Source organism: Amblyomma americanum, chromosome 2, assembly GCF_052857255.1.
Source record: "Amblyomma americanum isolate KBUSLIRL-KWMA chromosome 2, ASM5285725v1, whole genome shotgun sequence".
NCBI classification, from domain to species: domain Eukaryota; kingdom Metazoa; phylum Arthropoda; class Arachnida; order Ixodida; family Ixodidae; genus Amblyomma; species Amblyomma americanum.
The window spans coordinates 103,525,730-103,538,715 of NC_135498.1; the positions used below are offsets into that span (position 1 = coordinate 103,525,730).

Sequence of the window (12,986 nt, forward strand, 5' to 3'; positions counted from 1 at the left end):
ATCGCACGCAGTGTCTTTTGCCGCGTTTACCTTCGTTGTTTTGCGACGGCGGAGGTATGTATCCCTGGGTTGATTGCAGGCTTCACTTGGTGAAATATACTGGTATACTTAAATCCGGTTCATCCTAGTCTCGTGTTAATCCGAGGGATAGAAGGCTAATTTCACCAGATGAGGTGAAGGGCACAAGCTTTTAGTTCATTGAAATTGTGTGTAAAGATGCAGTTGCTGCCAAAATATAGCAGAAGAAAATAAAAACAAATCTAGCATACATTTTGAAGAGCATGCTTGTTTGTGTTCTCTCTTTTTTTCTGATATAAACCGTTACCTATGGTGCCACTGAAATAGAACTTGTTGCTTTGTGCCGTGTATCATCTTTCATTCCTTTTTTATGCACTGTGTCTTGGATCGCGCTGTATGTTTCATGATGCTTCCAAACCAATTACGCAACCTTAATTCAGTGTAATGTACAGTGTTGTGTTTTATGGCACATAGGCAACTCAGGCCATCATGCGCCAAACTCAAGGTAAAGAGAAATAATTTCTGCAGACTTGTTAGAAATACTAATTATCGGTGGTGTAGAAGGCTTATAACATTGTTTTGTTTTGTCGCGCTGACCACGCCCGCCATCTGGCCCGCTCCCCGCTACTCGCTTCCCAGACCTCTCAGCAGGAGTTCTGCATCTACCTTCACCGTATGGTCTCCTTCTCCCCAGGCTCCCTCGTCCTGCTTTGGTCGCCATCTCGCCGCGTGGGGCTCTCTGAATAACTTCTGTCCCGCTATCTCGGCCCGTACCGTGTCCTGCACCAAGTCACCACAGTCACCTACGAGATCGACCCGGCCTTCCCCGGTGCCACTTCCTTTCAGCATTAGACTGATGTTGTGCGCATTTCTCGACTAAAACCTTATGTCTCGCAGTTCCCTTCACTGCCCTGTTGTATACCGAGACGGAGCCTTTTCGACCGGGGGCCGTGCAAAGGATAAACTCCGTAAAGGCGTCGTGGAGATAGTGTCCGGTGTGTGCACGCTATCCGTTCGGTGTCCGCTGTGATCTGTGCCCTGTGCTCCGGTCGTCCTTGTGCCCGCCTAGATTTCGGGCCACGTAACAATATCAAGTCGGTCACTGCAGGAAAGTCAAAATCTGGGCCACATAGTACATACTTAAGAGGAGTTTTGTCTGGTTGTCTGACTAGTTTGGTTGACTAGTCTGGTTTGACTAGTTTCCCATTAAATATGTCAGTGCTTTGTGACCTCAATATCTCTGGAGCAAACATATCTGCTCAAGCTCTGCTCGAAAACATTAGAATAATTCTAGCCAAAAAGTAGCTATCGTACCAGTACTTATCGATCTGGAATGTTTTCTAGTATTCATAGCATAAAAATGACAAAGGTCTAGGTTAAATATCACTATTAACTTATTTTATCCAACGTAGCATTTCTTCTAACCCGAATGAGTCATGCAGACAAAAACAATGCACATATTTCGACAAATAGGTTTCGTATGCAGGCAACTGCTTGCGATATAATACACTTGCGGCTTCGGGGGGGAAAGGCTATTGTCCGCGGGAAGCGTCTATATATATTGTGACAGCACTACATCGACGTCCTTGAAACCAAGGGGCAGCATTGTTAATTTTTTTCCTGCTACCGTACACAACATTTTAGTGCATAGTTCGCTATCTTGTAAATGCACCTGACGAAATTTGACGGGATGCCGGCAACGTGGCTACTAGGCAGCTTCATTTTACCTCTGCGTAAGTTGAGATTTTTATATTTTCTTTGCCTTTGTTAAGTCAGGCTATCGGACGTAGTGAGACTGTTCCTTTTTAAATATAGTGTTTTACAAAGCCGGGTGGGCCCTGTCGGTTTCTCAGCCAGAATGACTTTACTCTGGAATCAAATTAAGACCCCAGGAGGCGAACCGCCTATTCAGCTATAAGTCGCTGGTTATCGAGCTCTGTTGAGTGCTGTCAAGCGCTCCTACGCCTGCATAGGACGGACTTGACCAACGCTGCCAGAGTTGTGGCCATCGACAATATACTTTTTGAATGCAGCACTGCCAAAAACTCATCTCATTTTCTCAATCGCCTTCCGCAAGCTGTGACGTTAAGTGAAACATTTAAGGTGGCGACTTCTGCCTGCAAGGGTCATTCGATGTTTGTGCGACTTTTTACACGGTTTCTTTTGTGAACGGGACCGAACAGATTATTTGTCTGTTTATTGTTCGAGCAATATCTAAATTATATGCCATTAATGAAATCAGAGATCTGGCTTCATCTCGTGGCGATATTCTTATATCTGTGCACAAGGTTTTACATATTCTCTGCATTTTTAAATTATATTTAACCAATATATTCATTCTAATATATGACTGAAGTGAATCGATATCGATTTTTGGAAAACACGTGTTTTTAACGATTGGAATAAATAATTCGGAAGAAAGTACTCTTTTCTGCCCCGGCATGGAGTTCTCGTACTCGCCACAAAACTTGTTTAGCTGCGAGCGCCTACAGTACTCATTTCTCTTATAATTCAATAAGAATGCGTGTACATTCTTGGGTTCGTGTACACCTAAGCAAGGTTATTACTTTCGGTTTTTTTAACGAATACCTGGAACGTTCAAGGCAGCACCACCACTGAAAAAAAACAGACAAAGCATATGACCCTCTTGTTTGACTGCTATAAACCTCCTTGACATTTTTTTTATGTTTTTCCGCCCATGTTCGACTTCAAGACACCCGCTTCCATACAGTTTTCCGTAGAACTCATCACTGACGAACAGCAGGCAACAGTTCTACTTAACAGTGCCATTCCTTGGCTTTCTTTGAGAAACGTTCTGTTTCTGTTTTACACTAGGGCCGCCACGGTGGCTGAGTGTTACGGCGCTCGGCTGCTGACCCGAAAGACGCGGGTTCGATCCCAGCCGCGGTGGTCGAATTTCAATGGAGGCGAGATGCTAGAGGCCCCTGTACTGTGCGATGTCAGTGCTCGTAAAAGAAGCCCAGGTGGTCGAAATTTCCGGAGCCCTGCACTACGGCGTCCCTCATAGCCTTAGTCGCTTTGGGACGTTAAACCGCAATAAACGAATAAACCAATCTGTTTACCCGCATTTTAAACAAAAAGGACATGTTGCCGCGTTCTCAAACAAGTCAAATCGTGGCTAATTCTTTACCATTACGGACCGCGAGCACTTGAGGGCATTACGTGGGGCTTGTGCCCTCGAGCTTTTGGATTACATGCTTGAGCTTTTGGAAGCAGCATGCTTGACGGCCGAAGCTGATAGTCTTCCTCACTCCACGAAGAGTATGAAAGACAGATACCGATAGTATTCAAAGTGTACAACACAAAATGCGTGAGGGGAGCAACACGCTTAGTTATGAAAGCCGATGATCTCGAAGTTTGCAGTTACAACACGCTTAGACAAGAAAGCCGAAGAACTCGAAGCTTGCAGATACAACACGCTTAGGTAGGAAAGCGGAGGAGTTTGAAGTTTGCACGTACAGCACGCTCAGACATGAAAGCCGAGGAACATCGAAGATTGCAGGGACAACTAATGGTTGAAAAAAAAAACAGCCTGGACGAAAGACGCTACCAGCTGTATATCATCGAAACTCCAGGCATGCATATAATATTCTGGCCTGAAACGTACGCGCCATCGTACATTACAGCTGGCAAAGCACTAACTGCAACTATTAAAAAAGAAAGCTGCACCTTTCACGCCATACAAAGATCTTCATACCGTTACCTGCCGCAAATAAGTTGACCTCCTACATAGCCTCTGAGGGTGTGTAATCTTTCAAAACATGTAGGGAACCTGGCTGCATTGTGTGAACTCTAAATTCCTAAGCCTGAAGAAACGCGGTCAACCAGGACAATAATAATCTGTGGATTTTTTTCCTTTTTGCATTCTTAATTTCTATTTTTCTTGTGATTCCTGCTGGGGAGGAGATCCAAAAGTGCAACGCTTCCGACCGCTTCCAAGCGGGCAAAAATCTGTTTCGGGTTCATAATAAAAAACGCTAAAGCTAAACTTTACAATTTAGCATAGCATTACAGCGGAACAAGAGCTTGATACCCAAGCAGTATTCACCCGACAGGATAAAGCAAGAGAAATAACTGCACATGAGAGGAATAACCTTAAATAAAAGTACCTAGACGGGCCCTAGTTTACGCACTGCTTTTTTGCGCTGTACTTATCTAGAATTTATCAAAAGTCAACAGTGATAAGCATTAGAAGACTGCACAGAATGAATTGCTCCTCTGACTAGACTTGTTCTTTCGCAGCGGGTGTTGCAAATTCCACAGTAAGCGAACAAGGGGAGGCGTACAGTGCTGTTTTCTAAATCCGTTTTCAGTGGGAGTAATACGCGCGACACTGCCAAGAGGGCAAGGTATCTCGTTGTGTTCTCGCATCTTGTCGTTTCGGGGTGGTGGTCGACGTAACAGGGTGAAACATTAGAGAGCAGCGCAAAAGAACAGCACAGAACACAGCAAGAACATAGAAACTCAGGACGGGCGCTGTGTCCACAGTGGTCGGCGTAGCAGGATGAATCATTAGAGAGCAGTGCAAATGAACAGCACAGAACACAGCAAGAACATAGAAACTCAGGACGGGCGTTGTCCACAGTGGTCGGCGTAACAGGGTGAAACATTAGAGAGCAGTGCAAAAGAACAGCACAGAACACAGCAAGAACATAGAAACTCAGGACGGGCGCTGTCCACAGTGGTCGGCGTAACAGGGTGAAACATTAGAGAGCAGCGCAAAAGAACAGCACAGAACACAGCAAAAACATAGAAACTCAGGACGCGCGCTGTCCACAGTGGTCGGCGTAACAGGGTGAAACATTAGAGAGCAGTGCAAAAGAACAGCACAGAACACAGCAAAAACATAGAAACTCTGGACGGGCGCTGTCCACAGTGGTCGGCATAGCAGGGTGAAACATTAGAGAGCAGTGCAAAAGAACAGCACAGAACACAGCAAGAACATAGAAACTCAGGACAGGCGTTGTCCACAGTGGTCGGCGTAATAGGGTGAAACATTAGAGAGCAGTGCTAAAGAACAGCACAGAACACAGCAAGAACATAGAAACTCAGGACGGGCGCTGTCCACAGTGGTCGGCGTAACAGGGTTAAACATTAGAGAGCAGTGCAAAAGAACAGCACAGAACACAGCAAGAACATAGAAACTCAGGACGGGCGCTGTCCACAGTGGTCGGCGTAACAGGGTGAAACATTAGAGAGCAGTGCAAAAGAACTGCACAGAACACAGCAAGAACATAGAAACTCAGGACGGGTGCTGTCCACAGTGGTCGGCATAGCAGGGTGAAACATTAGAGAGCAGCGCAAAAGAACAGCACAGAACACAGCAAGAACATAGAAACTCAGGACGGGCGCTGTCCACAGTGGTCGGCGTAGCAGGATGAATCATTAGAGAGCAGTGCAAATGAACAGCACAGAACACAGCAAGAACATAGAAACTCAGGACGGGCGCTGTCCACAGTGGTCGGCGTAACAGGGTGAAACATTAGAGAGCAGCGCAAAAGAACAGCACAGAACACAGCAAAAACATAGAAACTCAGGACGCGCGCTGTCCACAGTGGTCGGCGTAACAGGGTGAAACATTAGAGAGCAGTGCAAAAGAACAGCACAGAACACAGCAAAAACATAGAAACTCAGGACGGGCGCTGTCCACAGTGGTCGGCATAGCAGGGTGAAACATTAGAGAGCAGCGCAAAATAACAGCACAGAACACCGCAAGAACATAGAAACTCAGGACGGGCGCTGTCCACAGTGGTCGGCGTAACAGGGTGAAACATTAGAGAGCAGTGCAAAAGAACAGCATAGAACACAGCAAGAACATAGAAACTCAGGACGGGCGCTGTCCACAGTGGTCGGCGTAACAGGGTGAAACATTAGAGAGCAGTGCTAAAGAACAGCACAGAACACAGCAAGAACATAGAAACTCAGGACGGGCGCTGTCCACAGTGGTCGGCGTAACAGGGTGAAACATTAGAGAGCAGTGCAAAAGAACTGCACAGAACACAGCAAGAACATAGAAACTCAGGACGGGTGCGGTCCACAGTGGTCGGCATAGCAGGGTGAAACATTAGAGAGCAGCGCAAAAGAACAGCACAGAACACAGCAAAAACATAGAAACTCAGGACGGGCGCTGTCCACAGTGGTCGGCATAGCAGGGTGAAACATTAGAGAGCAGCGCAAAATAACAGCACAGAACACCGCAAGAACATAGAAACTCAGGACGGGCGCTGTCCACAGTGGTCGGCGTAACAGGGTGAAACATTAGAGAGCAGTGCAAAAGAACAGCATAGAACACAGCAAGAACATAGAAACTCAGGACGGGCGCTGTCCACAGTGGTCGGCGTAACAGGGTGAAACATTAGAGAGCAGTGCTAAAGAACAGCACAGAACACAGAAAGAACATAGAAACTCAGGACGGGCGCTGTCCAGTGGACAGCGCCCGTCCTGTGTTTCATGTTTCTGCTGTGCTCTGCACTGTTGTTTCGCGCTACTCTCTAATGTTTCAAGCATGAAGCAACTAGGCCAAACTCAAATTTTAGTCGATAACAGGGTGTCTGTCACAGAAAAAACGGCTGGGTGGCTACCGTCGAAGAGGAGGTTGTGAGGAGAGCGGAGGAATGCTTAACCGAAGGGTGGTTACCACCGAAGCCTTCCGGAGAATAGTTACCGTGAAAAGTAGGGGGGAATGGAGAGAGGGAGTGAATGTGTAAACGGAAGATAGCGACCAATGGGACCGCCTGGAGGGTGGTTACCGTTAAAGGAATGGGAAGGGCGGCGTGACGAGAGTGTAGGAATGTGTGGCAGGAGGGAGGTTACCACTAGAGCCATCCGGAGGGTAGTTATCGTGGAAGGAGGGGAAGGAGGTATGGAAGGAGGAGGGTGTGGTGAAAGCTTAAGAAAATACAATCGGAAAGGGTTTGCTAAGGGAACTACCTCCAATGCGGTCACCGTGGAAGGAGTGTATGGCGAGAGCCCAGTACTTAACCGGAAAGTGGCTACTGTGGGGACCCTCTGGAGAGTAGTTACCATGGCAGGAAGAGGGTATGGCGAGAGCAGAGGAATGGGCATTCGGAGGGCGGCTTCCACAGGAAGAATTGTGGGAGTGGTAACAGCCAGCAGCCATGATTGGCAGGTGGCAAAGTGTATGGAAGGAAATCTCCCACTCCACTTCTAAGGTATAGGAGGGAAAGTCAGGAAGGTGCGAGCAATAGGAAGTACCCTCCCCCGGCTACCAAAAAAACGTGGTTAAAGAAATGACTTAGTTAAAGTAATAAGTACTAATGATGACTAAGAAGGACCCAGAAGCAATAGAATGATGAGTAATGACTCTGACTCTGCAAAATTTAGTAGGACCAAGAAGGACTAAAGAAAATGAAGAAAAATGAAGCAATGATCCGGAAGAAAATGATTAAGAGGCAATTTTGCGAGTTATTAAGATTATGCCTCGTGTGGCGGCAGTTAAAACTGTAACATGCTCCGCTTCATCTGGGAGTTTTTTACTTCAAAGAGAAAGAATTCCAACAAATAGGAAATTCCTTCGAGAAATTCCGCAACTGCAGAAATGGCAACGTAGTGCACAAAGGATGCTAAACAATTTTGTTCATTGCCTTGTTCATTAAATCGTTTCTATTTTTCTTTCAGTGCTCTCTGTGGCCGCCAAAACGTTTGGAGCTGAAAGGTTGTCTCACACGGTAGGTCAGACAATGCTCACAGCTCACCAAAAAAAGCACAACAGTTTAAACAATATTTAATTAAGTAATGACCATAGATTGCATATTAGTGGTCAGATATTGCTATCGGTATCACTTGACGATTTCAGAGCCGCAACGACTGCTCGAATCGCTCACAAATATTGCGGTTAAGGGACTTTACTTGCAAGTACGGGTCAAAATTTCAATGCACAAATGTTTTTGTAACGGGGGGTTTGTTACGAGGTACTGGGGCGACGGCAACGGCAACGGCAGCAGTCTGGGATCAGATCGGCAAAAGACACACAAGCGTAGCGCTGGCAAAAACTCTCGAGAACACTGTCACCTCGTCTTCGTCTTTTCAAATTATCAGACGCATCTTCTTCTTTAGCCTTACAATCACCCCGGGGACAAGAGGAGCCATCCTGGCGACTTAGGATGATGGCAAGATGGCGGGGTCGTAGTAGGGCTTGAGGCGCTGGACATGAACGGTCTCCCGTCCTCGGCGGCGGAGATCAGGAGACGGCGTGAGGGGTTCCACGATATAATTAACCGGAGAGGTGCGCTCCAGCACACGGTAGGGACCATGGTACTTCGCAAGAAATTTTGAGGAGAGACCGGGAGTTCCTGAAGGGATCCAGAGCCACACAAGTGCACCAGAAGTGTAGTTCGGTGGGGTTTGGTCTTGGTCGAGGCGGGAGCGCTGGCGATGCTGGGTGTCAGTGGTGAGTGACCGGGCAATTTGGCGGCAGGCTTCGGCGTGTTGCGCGGCGTCGGAAACAGGCCGATATTCGGATTCATCAGGGCGGTAAGGGAGGATAGTGTCGGTAGTAGCAGAGGGTTGGCGGCCGTAAAGTAGGAAGAAAGGAGAGAATCCGGTGGTAGACTGCGTAGCGGTATTGTACGCATAAGTAACGTACGGAAGGACGAGATCCCAGTTCGTGTGGTCAGAAGCGACGTACTTGGAGAGCATGTCTCCGAGTGTGCGGTTAAATCGCTCAGTGAGGCCATTGGTCTGCGGATGATAGGCGGTGGTAGTTCGGTGAATCGTGTTGCACTCTTTGAGAAGCGCCTTCACCACCTCAGATAAGAACACGCGGCCTCGGTCACTGAGCAGTTCACGAGGTGCACCGTGGCGAAGGATGAATCGGTGCAAAATGAAGGAGGCGACGTCCGTCGCTGTGGCAGCCGGAAGGGCAGCAGTTTCGGCATATCGTGTAAGGTGATCCACCGCTACTATAGCCCAACGGTTGCCGGCTGCAGTGTATGGAAGCGGACCGTATAAATCAATGCCAACGCGGTCGAACGGGCGTGGAGGGCATGGTAACGGCTGCAGCTCAGCAGCAGAACGATGGGGAGGTGTCTTGCGACGTTGGCAGGGAATGCATGCGCGCACGTACTTCATGATAAAGGTGTACATTCCGCGCCAGTAGTAGCGCAGCCGTATGCGGGTGTAGGTCTTGAAAACGCCCGCGTGACCGCTGTGGGGGGCAGCATGGAAGTATGCGCATATCTCCGAGCGTAAGTGACGTGGAATAACGAGCAGCCACTTGCGACCTTCGGAGTTGTAGTTACGGCGATAAAGTAGGGTGTCACGGATCGCAAAATGGGCAGCTTGGCGGCGGAGCGCACGTGACGGTGAAGCAGCCGTCGGGTTGGCGAGAAAGTCGAGAAGGGAAGCGATCCAGGGATCCATGCGTTGCGCTGAAGGCATGTCGCCGAGGCGAAGCAAGGGCAGAGAAGCGTCGGAGGTGGAAAGACTGGCGATCTCGGCTGGAAGGGGGCAGCGTGACAGTGCATCGGCGTCTTGATGCTTGCGGCCGGTGCGATACACGACGCGGATATCATATTCTTGCAAGCGAAGGGCCCACCTAGCGAGGCGGCCGGAGGGGTCTTTCAGGTTGCAAAGCCAACAGAGCGCATGGTGGTCGGTCACAACGTCAAAAGGGCGCCCATAAATGTACGGTCGAAACTTCGCGAGGGCCCATACAATCGCCAAACACTCTTTTTCAGTTACGGAGTAGTTGCGTTCTGCTGGTGTGAGTGTGCGGCTAGCATAAGCAACGACGTATTCGTCAAAGCCAGGTTTTCGTTGGGCGAGGACAGCGCCGAGGCCAACACCGCTGGCGTCCGTGTGAACTTCGGTAGGAGCGGCCGAGTCGAAATGGCGCAGAATGGGCGGCGCCGTGAGCAGACGGCGCAAGGTGGTGTATGCGTCGTCGCACGCTGGAGACCACAGTGATAAATCTGCACTTCCAGACAGCAGTTGAGTCAAAGGCGCAGCAATGGACGCAAAGTTGCGAATAAACCGGCGGAAATATGAGCACAAACCCAGGAAGCTGCGCAGGTCTTTGATGGAGGTAGGTTTGGGAAAGTCAACCACAGCACGAAGTTTCGCTGGGTCGGGACTGACGCCCTGCTTAGAGACAACATGACCTAAGATGGTTAATTGACGAGCGGCAAAACGGCATTTTTTTAAGTTCAGCTGCAGGCCGGCGTCAGAGAGGCAGGTCAAGACGTGCTTCAAACGGGAGAGGTGGGTGTCAAAGTCCGGGGAAAAGACCACAATGTCGTCGAGGTAGCAAAGGCATGTCTTCCACTTAAGTCCGCGCAAAATGGTGTCCATCATCCTCTCAAAAGTCGCGGGGCCGTTACAAAGCCCGAAGGGCATCACCGTAAATTCATACAAGCCATCCGGTGTCACAAAGGCGGTTTTGGGGCGATCGGCTTCTTTCATAGGAACTTGCCAGTACCCGGAACGCAAATCAAGAGATGAAAAGAGTTCGGCCCCTTGCAAAGAGTCCAGAGCGTCGTCTATGCGCGGGAGGGGATAGACATCTTTGCGCGTAATCTTATTAAGGCGGCGGTAATCTACACAGAAGCGTATGGAGCCATCCTTCTTTTTGACGAGCACCACAGGCGACGCCCATGGGCTGCATGAGGGCCGAATGACGCCGCTCTGGAGCATCTTGTCGACTTGGTCTTCAATAACTTGGCGCTCGGCGACAGACACACGATAGGGACGTTGTCGCAGCGGTGCGTGGTCACCTGTGTCGATGGCATGGGTGACAGTGGAAGTTTGGCCCAAGGAACTTTGATGTGAGTCAAATGATGAGCGAAACTGATTAAGTAAAGTGAGAAGCTGTGCCCTTTTCGGCGCTGGAAGGTTGTCGTCGATGGAGCGAAGGAATGCTTCGGTTGAGGAGGGATCGGGCGCAGCAGTAGGTGGGCTGAGTGCGGCTATGGAGAGGTGCGGCGCGTCGTCCGTCTCTTCGCGGATGAGCAGAGACGCGAATGGTTGTACCGTGCCGAGACATTCACCTAGGCGCAAGGCGTTGGGGAACGAGAATGGGTTAGACACGAACAGTACGGAGAGGCCAGCGGATATAGTCAGTACAGCGTATGGCAGAGGCAGACACTTGCGGTGCAGAAAGATAGGAGACGGAGTGAAGAGGACAGTGTCGTCGCGAAGAGGGCCGCAAGAGAGGGGTACGAGGACTGAAGAGCAGGGAGGCAGGTCAATGTCTTCGGCAACTAGGGCCTTAACACAGGCACCAGGAGGGGCAGTGTCCAAGACAGCTTCGGGCAGGTGAGAGAACTCGACTTCAGCTCGAGCACAATCGATGATAGCAGCATGGCGCGATAGGAAATCCTAGCCCAGGATAACAGCATGAGAACAGCAGGGCAGTACGACGAATTCGACGGCATAAATGGTCCCCTGGATTACAACGCGAGCGGTACACGCTGCTGACGGCTGGATGTTCTGATCGCTGGCGGTGCGCAGTGAGAGTCCAGCAATTGGCGTCCTTACTTTTCTTAAAGAACTACACAGCTTTGCGTCCATGACGGAAACGGCAGCACCAGTGTCGACAAGCGCCATGACAGAAACGCCGTCGACGGAAATTTCAATGAGGTTAGCGGCTGACGGATGAGGCCTTTCGAAGTTCGTTGTGGACGCAGTTCTCGCCTCAGGAACTGCGGCGCCTAGTTTTCCTCCTGGTTAGCGGTGGGGCGACGTCGCATAGGCGAAATAGACCGGCGTCGTGGAGAAGAGGGCCGGCGGCTGGAGAGGGTAGAACGGTCCGGCGAGGAAGTACGACTTTGCGGCGGCGCAGCTGGTACAGAGTACTGACTCGGTGGGGGCCAGTACCCAGGAGCTTGGGGAGGAATTTCCGCGTCCGGGAGACGACGGCGGCAATGCCGAGCTACATGACCTGGGAGACCACAAAAGAAGCAAATCGGCCGATTGTCCGTTGTGCGCCAGGAATCGCTGACCCTTGGAGTAGGTCGTCGGTAAGCCACTGGCCCTCGCAAATGCGCCGGAGGCGCACTATAGATTGGCGGCTGCGGTCTTGCTACGACATCGGCATATGTCACTGGAGCCGCGACAGGAGGCGGTCTCGCGACGGCTTCGGCATATGTGAGCGGAGCCGCCACAGGTTGTGGTCTGGCGACAACGTCAGCGTATGTCAGCGGAACCGTGACAGGTGGTGACGGATGAGCCGGTGGAAGAGCCTCAGCAACTTGCTCTTGAATTGTATGTCGGAGCGCTGGAGTCAGATATGAAGGTCGGTCGTGAGCGCTCGGCAGAAAGGAAAGTTGACGTGCCACTTCTTCCCGCACGAAGTCTTTAATCTGCTGTAGCAGCGAGGGGTCAGGAGCAGGCGTGAGCCCAGCGAGCGACTCAACCTGCTGTGGCCGCTGGCGTGTCAGAATCCGCTGCTTGCGCAACTGCTCAAAGCTTTGACACAGCGTGACGACTTCGGCAACGGTACGCAAGTCGCGCGCTAGAAGCATCTGAAAAGCGTCGTCATCGATGCCTTTCAAGATGTGTTGGATCTTGTCGGCTTCTGACATACGAGCGTTGACCCGCTTGCACAAGTCGACGACATCTTCAATGTAGCTAGTGAAGCTTTCACTAGCCTGCTGAGATCGTTCACGCAATCGCTGTTCGGCTCGGAGTTGCCTGACAGCCGGTCGACCAAATACGTCTGCAAATTTAGTCTTAAAAATGGACCAGGTTTGAATATCTGCCTCATGGTTGCGATACCAGAGGTTAGCCACACCGGCGAGATAAAAGATGACGTTGTTTAGCTTCGTCACATCGTCCCATTTGTTGTATACGCTCACCCGCTCGTACGATGTGAGCCAATCTTCCACATCGTTCTCGTCAGTCCCGCTGAAAATGGTCGGGTCCCGTTGACGAAGAGAGCCGGCACAGATGACAGCCTGGCCCACTTGTACGGCCTGGTGTTGGACGTC

General features: G+C 50.2%; 1 protein-coding gene across 1 annotated transcript in view; it reads left to right on the plus strand.

The window, feature by feature from the left end:
- Positions 1-1,579: 1,579 nt before the first annotated feature.
- The window catches only part of LOC144121695 (uncharacterized), a 42,400-nt gene continuing 30,993 nt past the window's right edge, over positions 1,580-12,986 (plus strand). Inside the window, exons 1-2 of the mRNA XM_077655044.1 lie at positions 1,580-1,751; positions 7,678-7,727. Of these exons, the coding sequence (XP_077511170.1) occupies positions 1,685-1,751; positions 7,678-7,727 (117 nt within the window). The 5' untranslated portion in view covers positions 1,580-1,684. The remainder of the gene's footprint in view (positions 1,752-7,677; positions 7,728-12,986) is intronic.